The 24,398-nt window shown below is 35.6% G+C and overlaps 1 protein-coding gene across 2 annotated transcripts in view; it reads right to left on the reverse strand.

The window, feature by feature from the left end:
- ITGA1 (integrin, alpha 1) overlaps positions 1 to 24,398 on the reverse strand; it is a 147,500-nt gene that overhangs the window by 22,256 nt on the left and 100,846 nt on the right. For both annotated transcript variants that reach the window (XM_004678330.2, XM_012721859.1), the window contains exons 9-18: positions 23,783 to 23,948; positions 19,906 to 19,979; positions 18,801 to 18,945; positions 12,777 to 12,919; positions 11,266 to 11,409; positions 9,845 to 10,102; positions 7,230 to 7,360; positions 4,082 to 4,248; positions 2,555 to 2,691; positions 235 to 345 (exon numbers count right to left, since the gene is read on the reverse strand). In XM_004678330.2, coding sequence (XP_004678387.2) covers positions 235 to 345; positions 2,555 to 2,691; positions 4,082 to 4,248; positions 7,230 to 7,360; positions 9,845 to 10,102; positions 11,266 to 11,409; positions 12,777 to 12,919; positions 18,801 to 18,945; positions 19,906 to 19,979; positions 23,783 to 23,948 — 1,476 coding nt within the window. The remainder of the gene's footprint in view (positions 1 to 234; positions 346 to 2,554; positions 2,692 to 4,081; positions 4,249 to 7,229; positions 7,361 to 9,844; positions 10,103 to 11,265; positions 11,410 to 12,776; positions 12,920 to 18,800; positions 18,946 to 19,905; positions 19,980 to 23,782; positions 23,949 to 24,398) is intronic.

Here is a 24,398-nt window from a genome sequence, read left to right on the forward strand (position 1 = left end):
CTAATGGACCAACCTATGTCTTTATTGATTGCTGAATTTCAGGAGAGATAAAATTAGATATCCTTTAGAAGTTCCTTTAAACTCCAGCAATAGGAACAAATAGTTGGGGAAATCTTGTTTTTAAGAAATATAATTGATTTAGGGCAGTGTGTGTGTGTGTGTGTTTATGTATTTCAGGTTTCTCCCTAATGTATTCACAAATAACTATTCTGAATTTTAAAGAATCCAACTTACATATTCATGTATTGAATTTGGTAGTGCATCATCAAGCACAGGCCCATTTTCTGGATCAGTAAGATTAAAGTCCAAAGTTATTCTCACAGAGTCTCGGAAGTCATGCTTGTCCTAGAGATTGAAACATAAAATATATCAGTGGTGTTATATATATATATGTTTTTTAAAGATTTATTTATTTGTGCATACAGAACTGGGGTACAGGCCAGAGGCTCAGGGGCGGTGAGAGGCTTCACCAGAGACAGAGTGGGGAACAGAACAGGCAGATCGACGAAGTACACTGCTGAGGGGACCAGCGGACGGGCCAGGAGAGGTCTGCCACACCATGTGGTCACCTCCGGGGCAGGCGGGAATCGAACTCATACGGAAGCGGCCTCAGATTCTCAGTGCTGTGCTTTAACCCGCTGCGCTACCAGGGAGGGCCAGTGGTGTTATATTTACTGGACTTTGTTATGCCTCTCTTTTTCTGCTTCTATGGGAACAAATAGTTGGGGAAATCTTGTTTTTAAGAACATTTTTAGAACATTTTCAGACATCTGCCACCTAGGAGCTCATGGCCTTTGGCTTCACTTGAGAAGAATAACCATCTGCTTTGACAGGGAAACAGCTTCAATGCAGAGTCTTTGCATTATGATGGTTTGACTCTTCAGATCCTCAAAGAGGCCAGCTGGAGTGGTGAGCACCTTGCCATGTCCAGATAAGCCACTCTACGCTACTTGCATTATAAAAGTCTTTCTTTTGAGATCTCAAGCTAAATAAAAATCACTCCATAACACTTCTAGGAAAACTCAACTTTAGAAAAGCAACTTTCCTTTAGATTGAGCTTCATTTTACTAATACAATATAGGCCTACAGCTGTAAGATTTATATAATGTGAAATGATATATAAATGATGTGATATGATCAATATTTCTACTATTATCACCAGTGGCAACCATCATTTGTGCTGTGCACAGAATTATGAGCTGTATGCACATTGTTGGGAATTATTTCAACAAAATTCCAGATGAACAACTATGATGTCTTTATCTTATGGATGAAGATTGAGATTCTGAGACACTAACATCACTCAGTGTGGGGAAGTCGAGATAGAAATTCCATCCCGGTTGCTCTGGAATACATTACAATTCAAAAGAATTTTGGAAATTTGGAAGCTAGTTCATTCATTTTAATACCAGTGCCTAGACATAGCTAGATTATTAGTCTTGGGCAAATATACACTATAGTGATTTTTTTAGTTGGTAAAAGCCAGTGTCACATCTGATTTCAAGTCCTTTCAAATTGTAACAGAGTTCTAACTCCTACATTTTCAGTTCCAAACAACTAAATAAATGGAATAACTCCAGTTTGGCTTTTGTTTCCAACCATAGATTAATCTTGGTATTGATAAAATAATTTTATTTTGACATATGTTGGAGGAATATCAATTTGAAAATTCCTAATGAAGAATAAAAATGGTAAACCACTGTGTACATGTTCTTTGACTTTCAAAATATAGAATACACCACCAATTTAGAAATCAAGCAGAAGTGAAGGAAAATTGGCTTGTTTTCTTTAAAGCTCTTCCATCATGTTCAAGTTTTTAAGTCTCAATCTCAGTTACTGACATAAGTGTTAACTCATCATATCCTGTCTGCTTTTCTAAATTAGTGGCATGTACATTTTAAGGAAACATTTAAGTAATCCCTGCCTTTGGTTGGATATTCTCCTCACACATACAGTGATCCAACAAAGGATATTAAATAGTTCAACCTGGTTTACCACTTCTCTCTAGAGATTAAAAGCTTGCTTCCAAAGCTTTTATACCCACTAAAGTAGAAAGAAACTCAAGTAGAACAAGCCTTGAGATGACAGAAAATAACCATTTTTTTTTTTTTTGCTCTTTCAATTTAAAGTCAAGGAGTAAAACATATAGTTCAGTGCTTAGGAAGAGACATCAGAAAACATATGACCTGTGGCATTTAACCATTTAATGTCTACATTTGACATTCAGGCCCAAAGAACTTAGATGATGATCACTAGTTAAAAGAATAAATGAATAAATAAAAGAGATAAATAAATGTATGAAGAGCCAACTATGCAGTACCTTCTAGTCTTCCCTAAGATATGGATGGCTGATAACACACACAGTGAGATTAAAGATAGTTTTGTAAAATGTATTTGAAATTAGAATATCAGACCTGTGATTTTCTGATACCAGTCAAAAACATAAAATCAATTGTGCATTTTGAAATAAAACAGTAAGACCCGAATTGACCTGCAGTAAGGTATCTACACTTTATTCTTGGTGTAAGTCAGCTGTAATATATGATTTACTTGCCAACATGTAGAAGGAGTGCTCAGTGCATTCTGATTTCCGAACTTTGAGGTTTCTTTGAATTTTTCTTTCTTGAGTTCCAGAGAAGAAACTTCGTGATATCTGTCTAAGTGAATCCAGTGTGACTCGATACTGCAAATCTAAAATAAATAAATAAATAAAAGGCAGAAATGTTTGTTTTCTCCACCCATCTGACTCAGCTAATTAAATTAAAATTATGGAAAAAATTCTGGGTTATCCATCAGCAAAATAATCCTGACATTCAGAATATTCAGACTGCAACAGTACAGTGGCATTGCCATCATGACAATAGCCTGAAGCAAGGCTACAGGATGACTTTGTGAGTTCCCTGTACTTTCAATGTTTATTTGCACTTATTTTATAATGTACATATATTCACTCACATACATGCATCCCTACATTTTACCTCATCTCCTGAATATAGCTGTGTTCATTGGGTTGTCACTTAAAATATTGTTTTAGTTTAGAAATGCTGGAAACTTGCACAGACTATAATTGTGCTGGATTTCAATAGACAATATACATTTTCAGTAGAGAATACGTATTCATGGTATGTTTGCCTATTTTATGAAAAATGTTATTTCAGATATTGTTGAAAGCATATAAAACAAGCTTAATAGAAATAGAAATATTTCATAAAAGAAGCACACCACATAAAGAAAACAAGTTTAAAGAAAACAAGGCAACAAATCCTCACACAATCACTTCATTACCTTATAAAAATTAAATAAGACTGAAATAATGCTGCATGTGACTTTGTAAATTGTGACAATGTAAGTTGTTATTTTACATTCCTGTACCTCATTTGTCCTCTAGTCAGAGGCTGTTTTGGAGCATACATATGCACATATAGAGCAAACTAAGAAAAACAAATTTTAAGGATTTTTGTTTTCATTCCACCTATATTTGGCTTGCAAAGCAAATGACTCTTTTGTAATTAATAAACTTCATCGCTTTGACTCTAACATATTTTAACACTATTATAAAAGACCTTAGAGAGTGTGGTGTGTGGAGAGAAGTAATGTGTGCTGTGCCTGAGAACACACAGAATGTGTCTGATGCAAACACCAGGGCCACGGTCTCACTGGAGACAGGAATCTCAGGGAGATGGGGCGGCAGGGCTTGTGTCCTCTGCAGCAGCAGGCTGACCACAGGGAGGGCAGAGCTGGGAGAGAGGGTTTAGAAAAACCACAGCAAGGAAAATAGGGCTTGTTTGGCACTCAGTTTCCAGGTGCTACCTCTGAACTGCTCTGTGTGTGTGTGTGTGTGTTTCTCCTTCTCCCTCCCCTCCAAGCCCCAGTTTATTCATAAAAAGTGGGAAAGGCAGAAGGGAACTATGGAATGATGAGGCTATCACATTAAACATGTCATTTCGCTCTAGAACTTACTTTAAGCATATTCACAGCAAATGTGATGTGCAAACCCTTAGTTTCTTACTGGATTTCATAATGCTGGAGCAAGTGTGCCGTCTTCCTATCCCAAAGTATTAGGTATATATGTTACACTTACCAGCTTCAAAAATGGTGTCTTCTTTGGACTTTAATTTCACATCAAAACACACTTTTGCACTTATGCAAACTGTTTCCTTTCCCTCTACCCTGCAGTTTTTCTTTTGAATATTCACTTTTTTGGGGTCAAAATTCATGGTCACTTTAACTACAGCCACATCTCGGGACCTACGAACACATTGACAATAGTGATTACTAACACACTCTGACTTTTAATAAATGCCATTATTCCTAGAATGCAACTGAGTACACAGAAGAGACGTCTTCTTTAAGTATAGTATGGGCTGCTAGGACTCAGTTTCTCTGGAGAGTTGTGGATACAACAGAGAATGTATCCCATGATGGAAACATCATTGGAGAACCTGGTTTATTTTTTTCAAAGATTTATTTATTTATGCATACAGATCTGGGGTACAGGCCAAGGGTGCAGGGGCAGTGAGAGGATTCACCAGAGACGGAGTGGGGAGCAGAACAGGCAGACTGATGAAGTACACTGCTGAGGGGAGCAGTGGGAGAGGCAGAAGCTGGCTGAGCCATGTGGGTCAGCTCTCTAACCCAGGATCGAACTCATGTTCAGGTAGATGCAGCCAACTTCGTAGTGCCGCACTTTAAGCCATTGTGCCACAGGGAGGACCGACCCAGGCCCTGGTTTTTCTTATACTTTGTTTCAATTAAAGCCCTAGTTTCCAAGAACCTAAAGGTGACTTTGAGGACTTACCAAAAAGGGACTGTGAATAAACGACTCTTTTCTTTCCATGAGACAGCAACCATTATGTAAACCAAAACAGTGCTCACAAGTACATCCAGAGGCCGTGGAGAAAGACACAGCCCTATGTGATGTGCTTTCTTCTCAGGATGCCCTACTGGCAGTATCCCTAGCTGCCAGGCCTCCAACAGCCACCCGCCCTACCGGCAGGATAAAATGTACAAACCGGGATACAAGGCCAAGCAAAGTTATGTCATATATCGGTTCATGCACACCATGGTGACTGTGAAAATCCAGTTCCAAAGGGTGCTGCCTATTGCAAGCCTGCCCCTCTTGGGTATTAATCAGCTGAAGTTTGCTAGAAGCTTCCAGTCTGTTGCTGGATGCCATGGTGGGCTCTAAGTCCTGAATTCTTGCTGGATTGGTGAGCTTCCACATAAGGATGTTTTGAGTGTTCTCTCATCCACTCATTCCGTAAGACTATCAGAAGAAATCCTGACACCCCATGCATCACTGACATGGTCTGAAAGCACAGGAAGGAGGTAGGAGGAGGTGACAGCTGCAGGCTATAAGAGCTGGTACTAGAAAGGGCCATGGGTTCCCTCACACTCTTGGTGGCTCTCACCAGGCAGCCTGGAGAAGCTGCAATACTATTAGCAGCTTTACTGCTAATAGGCAATGTTTGTGAAATTCTACCTATCAAGAATTTGGGACTGTTTTGTCTGTTGGAAGTGATCTTTGTCTATAAAAACTTGTCTGAAGATTACTCCGTGAATGCTTTGCCAAATTATCAAGGTTAAAGTGCAATAATGTTTGAAGACTAAAAGAAAAAATAAATGAGGACTTAACTTTATATTAATAAACTCTTGCTTGTTTTTCCATCATTACTCTGTCCTTTATTATGGGGACACAGCCAAGAAGAATTCAGAAGGGCAGAGGAAAAATTATGCTCCATCTCCAACAGTTTATAGGCAAAGATCTGTTTTGCTCATGATAGAAAAGAAATGCAGCCAAGCACCCAGGCACAACTTCAGAACCAATGCCCTATTTGGGGAATCTTCCACTTTCCTCCCAATATGGAAAAATCCAGAGGTCTCTGGACAACGTTTCTGCACGGTGTGACCCTTGTCTGCTTTTCTAATAGGCTCAATCCTCTCCCTATGCCTAGGAAGGAGAAGAACCATACATGTAGGTAGCACTGTGGCAGGCACATATATTATTTAGTATTTAAACAAACACTGAATGGAGTCTTGTTTCTTACCCTCTGACTCCTGGTTTGGAGCTCTGGTTTTAGGTGGGTCCTCCCAAAGTCACAGCCACCTATGGCCAGCAATCCCCCATGGTAGGTATTACCTTTCAGTTTTCTTCTTTCTCCACTGCACACAGTTAATTTTTTTTTGACATAAAGGTACATATCTGTGTACAGTTTAGCATATTTTTATTTGATCATTAGTTCTTAAGCTTTATCTTAAATTATGATAGTTATCTATTTTAGGTCTCTATCTTCACCTCGCAATTTTCTGTACCATGCTAGTACAAAAGTGTACTAGTTATGTTTTGGGGGAAAAAACATAGAAATAGGTTTCCATGTGATTTACATTAAATCAATCATTAATTTGGAAAGATCAACATCGACTTTTCATCAAGATACCTGACACAATTTTTTTATTAAATCTTTCTTTCATGTATCATCATGAAATTTGTAGTGTCTCCAAAATTATTGCACAAATTTCTTATGGAAATTATTCTTGGCATTTTAGTCACTCCCCTCCCCCCCACCAGAGACACCCTTTTGGAATTATAATGCTTTTTCTAGTTAAAACCAAAGTTATCAATGCTATTAATTAACACTTTACTAGTTATAATAAATTAATACTTGTTAATAACAATTATTACAACTATTTAAAGATAGATGGTATAAGTGAATATATTTGCCCATTAACTATCATTTCACAATTAGCTAAAATTAATTTGGGATTCAGGCATTTTAAAGACTGAGCAAAGATTTTACTGAACTAACAATATAAGCAAAATCAGAAATAATGCATATTGTCTAGTTCAATGCATTAGGCAAATAAACAATCTATTATTCCTAAAAGCTTGTAAGCAAATTAGAGTTTGGTATGCTTTCTTGCTTATACACATCCTCTATGAGATGTCTTCTCCCCTATACCTATCCTGTAACAAAATATCTATTTTAGAACCAAGCATAAAATACATACCCCAGGAAAAAAGCATACATAATACTTATAGCTTAAAAGGATACCTTTATTTTTAAGAATTATTGACCTTTCAAAAATTACCAAAATGCATATTTTTATCCAAGTAATGGATCACAAACAGAAGTAGATATTTGATATAATAATATGAGCTTTGATCAATCTCTGAGCTCTGGAGATATTTTAATATTATTGGAAATATTGGATGTTATTAAAATACATACCAGAAGAGGGCAGCACCACCAAGGCCCCCTATGGTCACATCCGTTAGGCCATCCCCATTTAAATCCATCTCTCCATGGATAGACTGGCCAAAAAATTTCAATGTCTCACCGTCTCCACCTGATGGAATACGCTGTGAAAAAAAACAAGAGAAAACTTTTATGTCAGAAGAGTCTTTTAAAAAAGGTTTCAAATAAATCTGAGGATTTGGGTTATCAAAAAATTTAAATTAAAGAACTAGAAATCTGCTCAATAGGCCCATCAGAAGTGCAGATATTCCCAAAGGATATTCTGGGTTACTGACACCAGAGAGAGGAGAGACAATTATATAACGTCATCCTGTCTATTCCTCAAGGACAACATTGTGAGTATTGGCTCTGCTTTCTAGTTCCTGTTCAATCCCATTACACAGAGATATTTAAAGTACTAGAATCCTTGAAAACATATCATATAAGCAAGAGGAGGTGCACAAAAGTGTCTTAGGTTCAATGTGGGGCTGGGTAAAAATAATACACTCCATCTAATACATTTTCCTATAGATGATGTTTTAAATGTCTATAACATGGTCTTGAAACTCGAGGGCACAGTAAAGTTCTATTCCCATATATCTGCAATATCTGGAAGGTGCAAATGAATATGGTATTCTTGAACATTAATTGATGCTCAAAGATCTTTAAGATATGTACTTCCTGACTTAGGTTTAGTTCAAACTGTTAATATTTAATAGGACCAATAGCAAGGATACAAGACTGACTCTCCCAAAACATGGGAGTCTTCACATCCTCTTGTTTTCCACTTCAGATATCATAAGAAGTCAAATCACTACTATCCAAATGGAAACATTTTTCATGCAAGAATATTTGTGATTCAGTGGGAAGCATTTTTTTTTTTTTTCAGACAGTATCTGCTCCCGCTGATCTGGATGAGCTGACTCAGTTTGATTCTGGATTATCCCTCACATAATAGTTCCTCAGTTTGCCATAGAAATGAATGCTCACACCCTCACTTATCTCTGGAAAAGCATTTTGCAGATAATCAGCAAACTCAACTCTAATATTCTTTTTGTTTACAATCGCACCTTAATTTACTACCACATTCCAAAATACTGTGACAATATATTCCATATATCAATGATTTAAATATCCTTCTTTTACAGCAAATATCATTCCACTAAATATGCAAGATCAACATGGAAGGAATAAAGTGGTAAAACTCACGAGAGAAACTCCTTCCTGCATTTCCTTACTTCAGCATGTCCTAATGGTTAATATTACATTATTAGTTTTGTAAATATAATGGAGTTTTTTTTCTTTTTTTTTACAAAAATAAATGGATAGGAGTTTTGTTACTGAAATATGGCTTTTATTTTGTTTCACTGTAATTATTATGATTTTATGAAAAATTGAGCACAAATTCCCACTACATGAATAGATTTTGCAAATTCTGTTGACAACAGAACCACAGAGAATGTCATATGTAAAAAATGATCGATGTTATGCTTTTATTTTTGTGTAACTAAGAAAGTGTAATCACAGAGAATGTCATATGTAAAAATGATTGATGTTATGCTTTTATTTTTGTATAACTAAGAAAGTGTTAAATTATATTTTATTTATAAGTAATTGTTCCATGCCTAACTATGGTTGCTTAAAAACAGACAATTATATTGTGAAAGAGTTCCTTCAAGCTATCTACTTTATAGTGCATTAACCAATTCTTTAAATTAATATTTTTCTCATATAAGAAAAATTACATTTATAGATTTGAACTGTTAACAATAAATTTAAAAAAGGAACAATAGTAATACCCTGAAATTAAGCTTAATTATTCAGACATTTTTCCTAGAGGGATTACTTATAAGAAAATTATAAACATTCAGAAAAAAAAATCATTTTTTGTTAATTTAATTTAATTTATAAATCTAAAATTAGTGTAATTTTATTATTATTGAGTATAAAATAATTATCTCTCTCTTTTTAAAAGATTTATTTATTTAAGCATACAAGAACTGGGGTACAGGCAGGGGGGTGAGAGGATTCACCAGAGACAGAGTGGAGAGCAGAACAGGCAGACTGACTGAAACACACTGCTGAGGGGAGCAGCGGGTGGGTCAGGAGAGGTCTGCCATGCCATGTGGGTCACCTCACTGGCTGGGGATCGAACTCATGCTGCAGTAGCTTTGGAGACCTTCAGGGCACTGTGCGTTAATCCGTTGAACCACCAGAGTGGGCTCTTCTTTTTTTTTTTTTTTTAAGCGATCATATAATCATTATTCCATTATTGAGAATGTGGTACCCACTACTTAGTATTAAACTCACTGCAGGTTATAAATAGCATTATTGAAAAGCTCTTTTGTTTAATTTTAGTTTTTGTCATTGCAAATGATCTGATTTCAAAAGATTTAGAGACATGGCAAGTAACAACGGGGTGGGGGGAGGAAACTAGTTGAAAGGATAAAACACAAAATAATTCTCTCATTAAAAAATTTAGGTGAGCATTAAGCCTAGCTCCAATAAAGTCAGAAGAAAGAAGTTAACTAACCCATGAAGCAAGACAAGTGACCTAACACCAAGCCTGCTTATCACCGAACGTGAGAACGAGAGATCTTATTTCTTACTTGTGCATACTCTTTCCTTATAGTTTTGCCACTTCCATGATAAATGTACGCGGCTCCCCCATGATCATCTTCCAGGGGAGCGCCTATCACAATGTCATTAAATCCATCAAGATTGAGGTCTTTCACAGCAGCGATAGCGGTTCCGAATCGAGCCCCGCATGGCTCATTTTTGTTTTCCTTTGTGCATGAATTGTGCTTCAGAGAGGAGCAGCAAGTCTGCTTAATGGGTTCCAGGCTCATTTGATATTCAAACCTTGTCTGGAAGAAAGATAAACAGGATACTTACGGATTTCTATCATTACTACAGCAGAGTGGAATTTTAAAGCACATACTAAATCAGGGCTCTTAAAAACCATTTGTACATCAATGGTAAAATTTGCAAAATTTCTTAAAAAGTGTGCTAATTTGAAAGCAAAGTTAGAGACTTTAAAGAACAGATTGCAGAGGTATGGAAAGAAGACATATTAAGGATCTTAATGGATTCTCTTTTTAATGTGAGAATATAACAGCATCTCTGTAAAGGGTAAAAAAAAACTGAATTTTAAAATCAATTTGTGTCACTATCCTTTTTCTGAAATTTATATATGCTCCCACTTTGAGCAAAGAGAAAACTTACCCTGTTCAAAAAGAAACTTTTCCCAAAGATGTTTAGTGAGAAAAAAAAAGAAAAATCCAGCACTGACATTGATGGACAGGAATCATTTTCTTGAAAGAAAGAGGAAAATAGCACAGAACCAAAAAGTCGATAGGAAGAATTAAAAAATAAATAAATAAAAAAGATAGGAAGAAAGATACATAACTTAGGATTAGAGTTTCTCAAGATGAGAGACTCTAAGAATTTAAAAAGCTGAAAAGGTAAATACTGTAAACAGCTAATGCTCTTTTAGTGAGTAAATCAATTATTTTACCTAACAAATAATGTCTAACATCAGAAGGGGAAAACAAAATCTCACTCCAACCTAGTGAAGTATTGCAAATACTATAGCAGTTTGGTGAAAATATCAGTGTCTTTATCTTCAAAATCACTACTTCCCTATAATCCCTACTTCCCTATAATCCCTCCACTCTTCCCCAATCACCTCCAACACAATTTTAACTGCTAATATTACTCACCTTCAGGCCAGAGACAATGAATAGCTTGTTCCTTATGCATCCATTCAACATTTAGTATGATTTATATTTACTGATGTCCTGTATGTTTTACTAACATATACTTTACATTTCCAAGTAGAAAAGATGGAAGGATTTTAACAACTTTAGAATTCTATATGTTGGCTTAGAAACCAAGGGGTTAATAAAATAGATGAGCCCTGAAAACGCCTTTACTTATTCCAAAATATGTGAAAAATCAGAACTACAATATTTGAAATTGCACAAGAAAAAGAGTTTCCTGGATCTCCAACCAGCTCAGTTGCCATTACCTGGTTGAGTGCGTACACATACACTTTTCCCTGTTCTTCTTTCTCTGTCCCCATGTACATGGGAGCTCCTACTAGAAGAATGTCAGTAATCAAATCTTTATCAACGTCAAGGGTGGTTAAAACACTGCCAAAGTAGGAACCGATCTAGAGGACAAAAACAAAACAAATAACTGTCTGATGAACATCAGAAATTTTCAAGGAAGTGAACACCTGCATTTCATTTTTTTTTACACCAATTTAGAATATAAATTAGAAGACCTATGAGAATGGCTTCAATGCATGTTTAAATGAAACTATGAAATAAAATACAGTATGAAGAACTGAATTATCTTGAAACATCAGCGCAGCACATTTCACTTTAGATTCTTAGTTTGTCTACTAAAAAAAAAAAAAAGGCTAGTTTTTGTCCCAGCAACAGTGGCCGACAGAAAAATATGAAAGAATTATGTGGATGGAGGGCATCCCCTTGTGGTAATATATATTCTCTTTTCAACATAGGGATGTGTTTTAGGAAAACGTGGGGGACTTATCCTTCATTATCTAAATGCAATAACTTTCCCAAATATGATCTGTTAATTTCTGAGGCTCTTGATATTTTTCTAACTGAAACTTCCTATATTAATTAACCTGATTTCAGTTTTACTCCTCTGATTCTGCTACAACATCATAGACCACCCTTTCTTTTTACCTTTGTTCCTTTCTTTTTCTCCTCCTACCCTCTAAATTTTGGTCTCATCTAAACTTAGATCTACAAATTGCGCATTATCTTACTCTAAATGATTAATTCTCCCTCAAATATTTCCATTACTGAAAACTGCAAATTTCACTCCATTCTCCTAGACATTGCTAGACATTTAGACAACCGCTAGACATTGACTTTCAAATATTCTTTTCTCAGAGGCTTATGAATGGTTTAAACATTTTTTTAAGTTGAAATAAGTATAAACATGAACAAAATTTTTTAAGACCTGGCAAAGTGGGACCTTCATTTCTACAATGCCCTCTATGCTGAGCTGAGCTTTAGCTGGCACACAAACAGCCCAGCCCATGGGTCCCACAGATGAGCTCCCTGATAATTCATAATCCAAAATTGGCTCTTTTACTACTTTCTACCTATCTACATTCTGTGTTTCTTCTAGAATAGCCCATTTTTCTCTTAGTGAGCATTTCTGTATAACCCTAGCTTAAAAGAACCTCTTCATTTTCTGAATTTATTACCTAAGTCATGCTTCTTAATAGTTAGCACTTTTCTTGTATCGGTCCTTGCACATTTATATCTACATGCATCATCTGTATATCTTCCACTCCCACCCAAAGGGACATTTCTGGGCACAGAGATACAGACGTTTACACCCCTCTAAGGACCAAGTTCAGGTACCTATTCTCAGTTGATGTTGATGTTCATTTGGGGGATACTGGATTTATTTTTGTTCAAGTTTAGATTAACAGACAGATAATTTAACTTTAGATAAAGAATAAATGGATTAATCTAAAATGAATTTCATGCTTACCTGTTCCCCACTGAGTGTTTGAAGGATCTTGATATCACTGCCTTCCATCCTGTAGATGACCACCTGGCCGGTGTGATTGTAGCGGGGCTGCCCAGCAATGTAGAGCACATCTCCAGAAACAGTGGCAGAGTTCACTGTGTAACCTAACAAGAAAGAGGTGCCTGTATACTCTCTAAGCCCTTAAGTTCTGTACAGAATACATTAAAATTCATTTTAAATGACTGGAAGAATGGTTTTCACATCAACTCTTTTTTTTTTTTGATAATTAAAAAAGTTAATGCAGGACAATTAATTTGGGTAGATCGTATTGGTTTGCTTTCTGATTATTTACCCCAATTGCTCTGACCTGATAAGTACTTTTTTCTGTAGAGTGTTTGTTTCCCCAGTCTCAGTATTTTTTTTTTCATTGTTGAAAGGCACTGGTGATATAACAGCAATGACAAAAGAAAATTACTTCACACACAAAAATCCCCAAACACATGCAATTCCTATTTATTTATTTTATCATTATTTTAATGGCAGTAACATTGATTCACAACACTATATATAATCTAGGGGAATAGGTTCACATTTTTTTCAGGTGTACGTTACCACATTACACCCATGACAAAGGAACCCATAGTACTCCATTGTAATCTATCAGACTCCCTCTCTCCCATCCGTTCGGTTCCTCAGTTTACTCCTCTGGTAATCTAAATTCTAAAGCTGGATTTATAGGGTTTTTTTGGTTCAGTTTTGTCTATTCCTTTATATTGTTCATCTATATTCAGAATGAAATCATCTGATATTTGTCTTTATCCTTCTACTTGCTTCACTTAACATAAGATCCTTTGGTTCCATCTATGTTGGAAAAGGCAAGATTTCATCTTTTTTTTTTTTTTTTAAAGCCAAGTGGCATTACATTATACATATCTTCTTTACCCACTCTTCAGTCACTGAGTAGTTAGCTTGTTTCTATACCTTGGCTATTGTAAATAGTGCAGCAATGATCACAGGAATGCACATATTTCTTCAGTGTTTTGTATTCTTCAAGAGTGAATTTGCTGAATCATTGGTAGATTTTTTAAAAAGATTTATTTTATTTATTTATGCATATAAGAGATGGGTTGTAGGCTAGAGGTATGGGTGGTGGTGGTGGTTAGAGGATTCACCAGTGACAGAGTGGGGGGCAGAACAGGCGGATCCACTGAAATATACTGCTGATAGGAGCAGCGGATGAGATAGGAGTTCTGCTATGACACATGGCTTATTTCTTTATCATAAATTATCTATCTATATAAGCATGGGTTTATTTCTGGGTTGTCCATTCTATTCCATTGGTCTGTATGTCTTTTTTTTTTTTTTCTAATACAAACTGTCTTGTTCACTACAGATCTGCAACGTAGTTTGAAGTCTGGGAGTATGACACCTCTATCCTTTATGTGTGTGTCAGTTTTTCTGGAGTGATTCAGTCTTTTGTGATGCATATACATTTCAGTAATTTTTGCTCTAGTTATTTTGGAAGTATGCTGTTGAAATTTTGATAGATATTTGAAATACCAGTTTATCACTTTGTAACAAATCAATTATATTTCATCTGGATGCATGTGTCTGTGCCATAGAAATTAGTAATATTTTATAGCTATAATCATAGCAAATGTGTCACAACCTAGACTTTAAATTATAATTTTAAATAGTTGAAGATTATTTTCCTAAGTTAAGATATAAAAGCATTGTGTTATATTACAGGACCATTTTTAATGGAATGGTGGCATTTAGGTAGCTTTGAATTTTGGTAGTATAATTAAAACTGCAAAGAGATCATTTTGAATTTAAATATTTTTTGCATAGAATTTTTTGGCACCGATTACTAGATCAACATTTTAATGTTTCTTATTCAGGTATGTGAACATTTGTACTGATTTATTCTTTGAATAGTCATATAAGAAACTAGTTTTATCAAACTCTTTGAAACATTGGGTATCATTGCTATTATTAAATGTGTGGATGTTTTAATTGGTGTTAAGCATAATCTAACAATAGAAACTTGCTGTGATTTTTTAATTTGCATTTGCTTGATTAAAAGTGAGCTTGAATAGTTTTCTATATTTAAGCATTCCACTTTTTAATTGGGCTTTCATGCCTTTTAAACTTTCCAATTTGTCTTTAAGGCATATTATTATTAATTCTTGAGTGAAAAATTAGATTTATGTTTTGTCTATGTTAAGAAAAGGGTTAAATCAGTGGATAAAAATGACCACATGCAGTTTTTAACTCTATAGAAGGAAGAAATTGTAATAACCAGAGTGTCCATCAGAAAAGCTTTTTCCTGAAATGCCACAGAATAGCATTTCACAATGAGAAAAAGTATATATATTAATAATTTACTCACCAAGTATTTTTTTGTAATATAATTGTACTTTAAAAATTTTAAAAAAGGAATAGAGAGTTTTGTATTAAATATGTTTATTCTTACAAGTGGTAGGAGAACATTAGTCCTTGGGCAAACTTTCGGTCTTAAATATTTTTCTCATAGTCTCATTTATCTTTTTTGAGATTTAAAAAAATAATTTTACCTAAGAGTAAAGCTTTTTTTTCTCTCAAATTTGTTATATTTCATGTTATGTTTATACATAAATAAAACGGGGGCAAAAAACATTTACAAAATAAAAGCTGTTTTATTTCTTGCTGCTCTGCTAAGAAATATTAGGGAGCAGGGTGAGAGAATATGTACATGCTGATTAATTAATTATTTGGTCACTTCAGACACAGGAATACAAGTTGATGAAAGAACCATTAAAAATGTTGAAAATTGGCCCTCCCTGGTGGCGCAGCGGGTTAAAGCACAGCACAAAGAAGCTTAAACTACTTCCGCATGAGTTCGATCCCCGCCTGCCCCGGAGGAGATCCACATGGCGTGGCAGACCTCTCCTGACCCGCCCACTGCTCCTCTCAGCAGTGTACTTCGTAGCTCTGCCTGTTCTGCTCCCTGCTCTGTCTCTGGTGAATCCTCTCACCCTCCACATCTCTGGCTTGTACCCCAGTTCTGTATGAATAAATAAAATCTTAAAAAAAAAATGTTGAAAATTATGTTTGAGTCTTGGAGTTGTGATTTTTTAGCTATTTCACTGATGAGTTGCACTTAATCTCTTTAACCATTAGCTGAAATCTTCAGTGACCATAACTACCAGCCAATCTGTTTCTCCTTGATGTGTGGTTGGCTAAAGATAATACAGGACAAGAAAAAAAAAAAAGGTCAACTAAAGTCTAATTTTAAAGGAAGGAAAATAATCATAAACATTTAAGCTTAATATTGCTTTCTGGGAAAATATGCACAAAATAGAAGAGAAAGGAAAACTGAAACAGAAAACTAAGCCTTGATTTCTAAATAATAAATCCTGTCAACTCTCCTGATTCATTTCTTGAGAACAGTATTAGGATCTGCTGGGGTAATGGAAACAGCTATAATAGGTCTTGATTTCATGCATTTGCTTCATATTATTCCTTCTGAATCTGTCTGGCATGATTAGAAATCAGCAAATTGAGAATGAAATAGGTGTAGAGCTAACCCTGACTGTATTCTCACTATCAAAGCCACTTTTTAAATGCATATCGGAATGAGATAAGTGACTGGGCTAAAGAAAGATGGTGGTATAACTGTATTCTGAGAAAGGTTCCAAGCAACAGTCACTACTTCTCTCTGATCATTGTATGGATATTTTTTAAATAGGAAATCTATCTCTAATTTTGGTCCTTCTTAAGATCTATAATACAACAACTTTCAATTCACATATTTTTTAGGCTAACAAGGTTGAGTATTCTTAATTTGTATCTCACAGCAGACAATATTTTGAAAGCCTCTTTTTAAGAATATTTTTGGAAAAAATCTATTTTCCTTCCCTCCCCATTTCTGGGTGTTTTTATATTCTGAAAGAAAGTTTTCATATATTAGACTTTGTTTTGGCACAATTTATTGTACTAATCTGTGACTAAGTGAATGAAATTGCACTTGAAATAGGAAAAACATTATCTTAGGGCTTTATAGACAATATAACCCCAAATTTCCTTTGTGAACTGAGAGTCACAAATGGTCAAGAAGGAACATTCTCTTATTATTTATTTATTTTGATTGTAGTGATATCTTTATGTCTTGAATTCTCTAAATTGGCTAAAAGCTACCAATAACCCATGATTTGGGGGAAGAAACTTTAGGATTCTTTAAGACTTTTTGCCTTTAGGCAATTTAGTCACATATAGCTCATAACACCAAAAACAGTTATATTTAACTGAAATGTATAAACTTCCTGGGGGTAGTGACAATGTCAGATACCTTTTGGGACTTCATGTACTGTTTTTAATTTTGCGAAATTCAGTAATAATCAGTAACAGAATTAATGTCAGCTACTATTAGTATTATATATAATATAATGATAATAGTTTTCTATTGCTGTTTTAACCAAGTACCACAAGCTCAGTGGTTTCACACATCACAGATTTATAACCTTATATTAATTATAAGGTTATAATTATAATGCAATTATTGACATGAGTCCCCCTGGAACTAAATCACTATGTTGGCAAGACTGGGCTCCTTTTCCAGATGTCATAGAACAAAATCAATTTTGTGGCTTCTAGAGACCCACGTTTCCTGGCCTGTGGTCCTCCATCTGACTTTTTGTCTGTAGGGAATTTAGTCACTAACAATAGCTCGGCACACCCAGACCTAATTCTGGGGATTGGGCATATATTTCTTCGGTGGTCATTATTATCATACCTTCTATAATACTAATAGGAGGAATGCTTATTATATAACATTCCATAATGATAAAATAGATAACATCTACAGAGTGTGGGGGTTAAACACAATATTCTGTCCTATAGTACTCAATTTCTATTCATAGTAACCCAAATATATATGTGTATGTATATATAACTTTTATATATTATAATTAAACAAATATATATTATAAATAAAAGGTATATTACATGTAACGCATATTATTTATACTTTAGAAATTTGCAAATTTTAGTTTTGAGGCTTATTAACTACCTAAAACCATACCCATGGCTGGAGTCAGAAAACAAATTTTTATAACTTCAAAGTGTCTTTGAGAGTATAATCAGTGCCATCATCATATCAAATCTTTAGTGTCATAGATTAGGGTTCTATAATTTTTATGGATACATACTATTCCATTTAATGGAGATACCAGTTAGATAGCTACTTTCATATTTTGGACATTTAGGATATTCCAATATATCTAATACCAATGATTTAGTATTCTTAAATTATTGCATTTTTTCCTTGGGTTAGCGTAGGTCCACAGAAAGGACATTTCCGGACAATGTGAACATTCTTATGGCTTTACACCTTCTCAAAGAACTTTCCTAAGAGTTTTACAGATTTATTTGGAACCATCATATATGAGGGTAAAGGTTCTATAAGTTTTCTATCTAGGATATAAAGAAACCTCAGCTTTCAACTGGCTCATGAGTACAAAGTATTTCCCATAAAATTCTCAAAATTTTAGAATATATAGAACATTCAGAAGCTATCTAATCTAACTTCACCTTTTCAGGGTTCCTAAGCCCTAACACATACACTGATAATGACTGCTTGGTTCACTATCTATCATGGTTCACCAAAAAAGTAAGCTTCATCACTAAGGGGGCAGCTGTGCCTTACTGACCTGGTCAACCTCAATTTCTATCTCTATGTTTGGCCCATTGTAGGTAATCATTATTTCATTATTTATAAGTGCTTTTGTGAGCAGCCCATCCATAATCAGGCATTTTTAAATGATAAAATGAACACTAAAACTCAAGGGATTAAATTCTAGCTTCGTATCTTCCATAAATAGCTCTGATTTTATTTGTTTATTCCCCAGTTTCTTAATCTGGAAAATAAGATGTTTGATAATATGTATTCTACTATCTCTTCTTTTTTCCCCTTATTAAAACTAAAAAAAAAAAAACAAAAAAACAAAACAAACAAAACAAAACAAATAAAAAGCAATAACTTCTATTAATTCTATCAAAACTTACCTAAATAAGAGGCAAGAGGTTCATTCTTTTTGGTAGATTCAACATCAAAGGTTGTGTTTTTGGGAATTATCATTTGACTAGCCTTCTGCATGACGACTGTTCCATTCCAATCATAGGCTCCGACTGCTCCAAGCATGACCCAGTCCTTATATCCAAATCAAGAAAACAATGATATTTAACATTAAAAGATTTAAATTTAAATATTTAAGTTTAAATATAAATGCACTGCACTAACAATGCCATTTGCACTCCTCAAAATACTTTGTACATATACTAAATTATATCATCCTATGAGCTAGATGTTATTATTACCACCCCAATTAAGTAACTAACCTTAAGTTATATTCTATAATTGCATATTCAATACTGCAATATCAATATTCTTTTTTGTAATAAAATTATTTATTTATGCATACAGAACTGGGGTGCAGGCCAGAGGCGCTAGGGCGGTGAGAGGATTCGCCAGAGATAGAGTGGGGAACAGAACAGGCTGACTGACAAAGTACACTCTGATGAGAGCAGTGGGCAGGTCAGGAGAGGTCTGCAGCGCCATGTGGTCACCTCTGGGGCGGGGATCAAGCGCTCATTGAAGTGTATGGCTGCTGTTACCTTGCAGTGCTGTGCCTTAACTCGATGTGCCACCAGGGAAGGCTGTAATATCAATATTCTTTATTCTTTTGCAGGAAATATTGATTAATTAACTACAAGTGTCATATTTTTCAGTCTTGACTTTCTGCTTTATTAAGGAGCCAAGAATTCTAGGTCTTGAACATGGAATGTTAGCAAGACTTTTAAAAACCTTAACACTAAGAAAAAGATGTATCTCAATCTTTACCCAGATGTACATTTTTAAAAAGCAGCTCTGAAACTGCTTGATTCACAGACATTTGTACAATGTAGTGAACTCTGTGAGATACCATGCTTTCCTAAAAAGAAGCATGTGAAAACCATTTTCCCAAATGTATTAAAATGTCACTGTGGTCTGAGTAATTGCTCAAGCCATGAACTGATAGTGGCACTGGTTATGCTGATACATGTGTGTTAGCTTTGGGAGAGGAAACCTCAAAGAAAAGGAATTTCATTTTCGACCAAGCAGTGAATGTACCTGTGAATAATGAGCACTGAAGCCGGTCTGAGACATTTCCATTTCAAATGAAGCCGCTGACTTGTCAACTGTAGCTATAACATAGGAAAAGAAATAGCTTTTAGCACATTGCTGATTTGCAGAAGACAGAGATCTAGGACAGCCTGTGGTCTTTACCACCAGAATTCTAACATCTTCAGGGCATTTCCAACTACAAATTTTTCAACTCGAAATTCCTAGCTAGGGCTGGGTAGAGGGGTAGACAAGGATAGCTGAAGAAAGGCTGTGTCTTACATTCTTGCCCATGACCTTCCCCACCCTTGCTGGGAGAGCTGAGAAATCTCCATTCATACTACTATTCTTCTATTCCAGTTTGTGGGTTCTTTGAACCCCCTGGAGAAGAGCTGAAGTACTGAGACACCTCTGTCTCATTCTCACACCCTCAGCAAGGATGATTTAGGTTAAACTTATCTGAAATGGTTGAAAAGATTCATTCACATAGTTAAAGAGGGTTTCTCCATTCTGCCATTCTTTCTCTAGCTGTAGTCTCTCTTACTATTCCATTATTTGATAAAGGATGTAGCAATTCTGGGTTTGTGTTTGTGCTAGTTTCTGGTATGGGTACCACTCACAGATCAGAAGGGGACTTTTTGACATGCCTTCATTTTCTTTTTTAAAAGATTTATTTATTTATGCATACAAAAACTGGATTACAAGTCAGAGGTATGGGGGGTGCGGGGGTGGTGTGTGAGAGGATTCACCAGAGACAGTGTGGAGAAGAACAGGCAGACTGACTGAAATACACTGCTGAGGGGAGCAGCAGAACAGGAAGAATGACTGAAATACACTGCTGGGGGGAGCAGTGGGCAAGACAGGAGAGGTCTGCTAAGCCATGTGGGTCCGCTCCTGGTGGGGACTGAACTCATGCTGCAGTGGCTGTGGCTAGCTTTATAGTGCTGTGCATTAACCCCTTGCACCATAAGGGACAGGCCTTCATTTAATCACATATTTTTCAGTCACATAGCTAAAAATATCTAAAAATGGTCCTGTACCCTTTCTGAAACTCAACTAAAATGCAGAGATAACACAGAGGGTTCTATGGAAATGTGCTAATCTCAAAATATTCACTTACCCAAACCACAGGCTCCTGAGGGGATTGAGGGAATGTTATTTATTTATGGTTTCAGCAAGGAGTTACTGATGTATTTGGCAGAGCAGATATGTTAAAAATAGCACATAATTTTTTAAGAAAGTCAGTGTTCCTTTTCATTGAGGCATGAGAATAATCAAATTTGTGAAACCAAACTTATTTACTAGCTATCTAATGGCATAAATTTGTTAAGAAATACATCAGTAATGGCCTTTTTATGGGACTAGATTGAATGGGACAATCAATCAAAAATTCAAAGACAGCATTTCGGTTTCACATATGGATTGCTCTCTAATTTAAATAAGATATACTTTAATTGTAAACATTTAAGTACACACTATTTTAAGGTGCTGTCTCATTTGCCTTTGCAAGATCTATGATAAAAAAGCAGCAGTAAAGACCTGCATATTTCCAGGAACTTCTATTGCTGCTGTTCTGCTTATAGTTGAGAACAGAGAGGGGACTCTGATATTCCACCTGTAGAATAGGTGTCTTGCTTATAGCATGTTTTATGTCCCAGAACCCATCCCTCCTCCTTGAACAGTGTATGGGTGTTGAGATAACCAAATCTAGTTCCTGTGTGCTCTCTAACGATTTCAGCATTTCTCCCACCCAATGCTTAATTAGAAAGGAAGACTTCAGAACATTTCTGATTTTACTGGGGAAGTCACTGGTACGCTTGTCTCCTTAGAGGCACTGTCTGTGGCAAGCCCACTGTCTGTGGGTTTCATAATTGCTATTATTTACTATTTAAAGATAAATATTGAGATGAGGTGGAGATTTCCTAAGGAACAAGGAAATGAATCTTTTTTGATCTCATTATGAAAAAAAAATCAGAAATAAGCTACTCCAAACACTGCTTTTGATTAGGCTTGAAAATGAAACAACAGGGAGACATTTTATAATCTGCCAAGTGCCCTATAAAATACTTCTATGTTTAAATATAGATTTCTTGGCTTATGTGGGCATGAGATATGCATGTGTCTAACTCATGGTATGGTTAGTTAGATTAGAAACAATCTGAAAATGTCGTGTAAGGCAAATTGATCCTGTTCCAGCCAACAGCTGATGTAGGCTTCATTTCTCTGTTCTAGGAAATACTTAAATTGAGATTTGGAAATGGGATTGTTCAGAAATGAGATTTAGAAATGTAACAATCTCGTAACTGTTTTTCTTTCAAAGGTTCTTCACAGATAGTTTCTATCATGTTGGCACAAGTTATTAAAGGTAAAAGTTCACAATGACACGGAAAACCTGTTTTTTTAAAGTTAGTTATGTTACGGTCTGACCTATTAGTGGGTGAAACTGGACAGCAGTTGTGAGACCAAAGCCACTTACAAGTGACTTGTACACACAAAACAGGAAAGCCAAATTCTTTAGAAGCAGCTGCCACTTCAGACTGATAAATAATTCAAGTATTTTGTTTTTAAAAGCACAGGAGAAAAGAAACCAGAACAAAAAGCAACCCTGAAATTCATTAAGGCTGGGGCCATCGTGACTTCCTACTTACAGCTTGTCATCAATTAGGAAGCAAACAGGGTGAGTCAGAACCAACTTTTTTTTTTTTTTTTAATTGAAAGAGTACAATGGGAGAGATGAGAAACTATCAGAGTACATTTCCTATAATAGGCACTATTTCATGAAATGTTGTATAAATTTTGTATGTTTACAAATAGACACACTAGGTCACAAAGCAAAACACATTTCTCATTATGGATAGCTGTCAAAACAGTTTAGCCAAATCTTGTGCTTTAATTCGCTCCGCCATCAGGGAGGGCCTCCTTTCTACATTTTAAAATATTTTCTGTTACCCACTTTTCTGCATTTTCCTGGCCACATACTTATCAGTCTAAATAACTCACTTTTTTTTTTTTAGTTGTCTCCTATTTTATCTTGTTTCCTATTACTAAGGATGACTATGTCGGAGATTGCAAAGATGTTTCTAGATTCGGAGATTCTAAACATTCTGTGTTTAAGATGCAAAAACAACAGTCCTGTGTGTTTCTGCAAGGACAGTCAAATGGGTGTAGATAAAGCATCTGGGCAGAATCCTCTGGTGTTTTCTCCTTTTAAGATTTTGAGAAGAGCCATGTACTCTGAAAATAAGATTACCATTTGCCAGTTTGCCTGGATTAGCAATTCTGAAGACTTTGTTCAAAAGATCTAGTTCCAAAGTGATTTGTCACTTGAAATCTTCTACCTAAGTCAGAGGAGGGCATGCTATGACTCATTATCCACAGTTGCCATTGAAAAATTAAAGAAAAAATTCTGCCAAAGGGAACATGACAAATATAATGAACTGATGTTTTACTGCCATGGGACTTGAGGCAGAATTCCATGAAGACCTTTAAAGTGGGCAGAGAGCAAAATACGGAGAAAATAACAGAACAAAGAAGTTATTGCCTAAGAACTGTCTCACAGTAGTCCCAAATGAAACAAAACAAAATGAGCAAACTTGAATTGGTGTCTCCATTTTCTAAACCTGTGTCATAGGAGTGGAATGGAGCTCGTGGCCACGTGTACCCTGACATCACCTCCGTCAGCCTTGCCCGTGAACTTCCTGCAGACACAGTACTATGTGAAGAGCCCTCTCTCATCAAGATATTTATATGAAAGGACACTGTTCCATGCTGGCTTATGTACACAGTGACAATGCATCAGCCATGTGGTAGGAACAAATACCAAAAACCCATCACATTGAGTTCGAATTGTAGAGAGAACATATGGGATAACGTCAAATAGTCCTACCTTCCAGGGCAAATATTCTTTCTCCCAGAGCTTCAACAATATTGACTAGCGCCAATTCATCAGAGACATTGAAGAAATGCTTTTCAGTGGGCTCACTTGCAATTGATTTTATTTCCTCCACAAATTTTTCAGTGCTTAAATTTCCTCGGTTGTAGCTGCCAAGAATCTAAGACACAACAAAAACAGCAAGAATCTATTTTAAATTCTATGTGTTAAATAAGGATCTCAAGCATTTTGTCAATAAACAAGAGAGTGCATAGTAACTTAGCATAATGCAGTTTTTATGTTCTTTTACATGCTGGAAGAGTAATTTTTAGAAAATGTAGATTCCATAACATTAACTGTTGCACATAGTAATTGGTGTAGGGGGATATAAAGGACACTGTATGTGTGTGAAAGTTTCTTGCATTCCTGTTCCTTATTTTTGACAGCTACATAAAAGCTGAAAGTTCAAAAATAATGTTAAATTTTCTGATGATCTCTTATATTATTCTAGCCAGTGACATCACTGTTTGTTGGCAAGAGCAACTGGCAAGTGATTGCTGGTCCTGAATACACAGTTCCTAAAAATCTTACTAAGGGGCAGTCCAAACATATATATATATATATATATATA

The sequence above is a fragment of the Condylura cristata genome, unplaced genomic scaffold (assembly GCF_000260355.1).
Source record: "Condylura cristata isolate star-nosed mole 26May11 unplaced genomic scaffold, ConCri1.0 scaffold00007, whole genome shotgun sequence".
Classification (NCBI taxonomy): domain Eukaryota; kingdom Metazoa; phylum Chordata; class Mammalia; order Eulipotyphla; family Talpidae; genus Condylura; species Condylura cristata.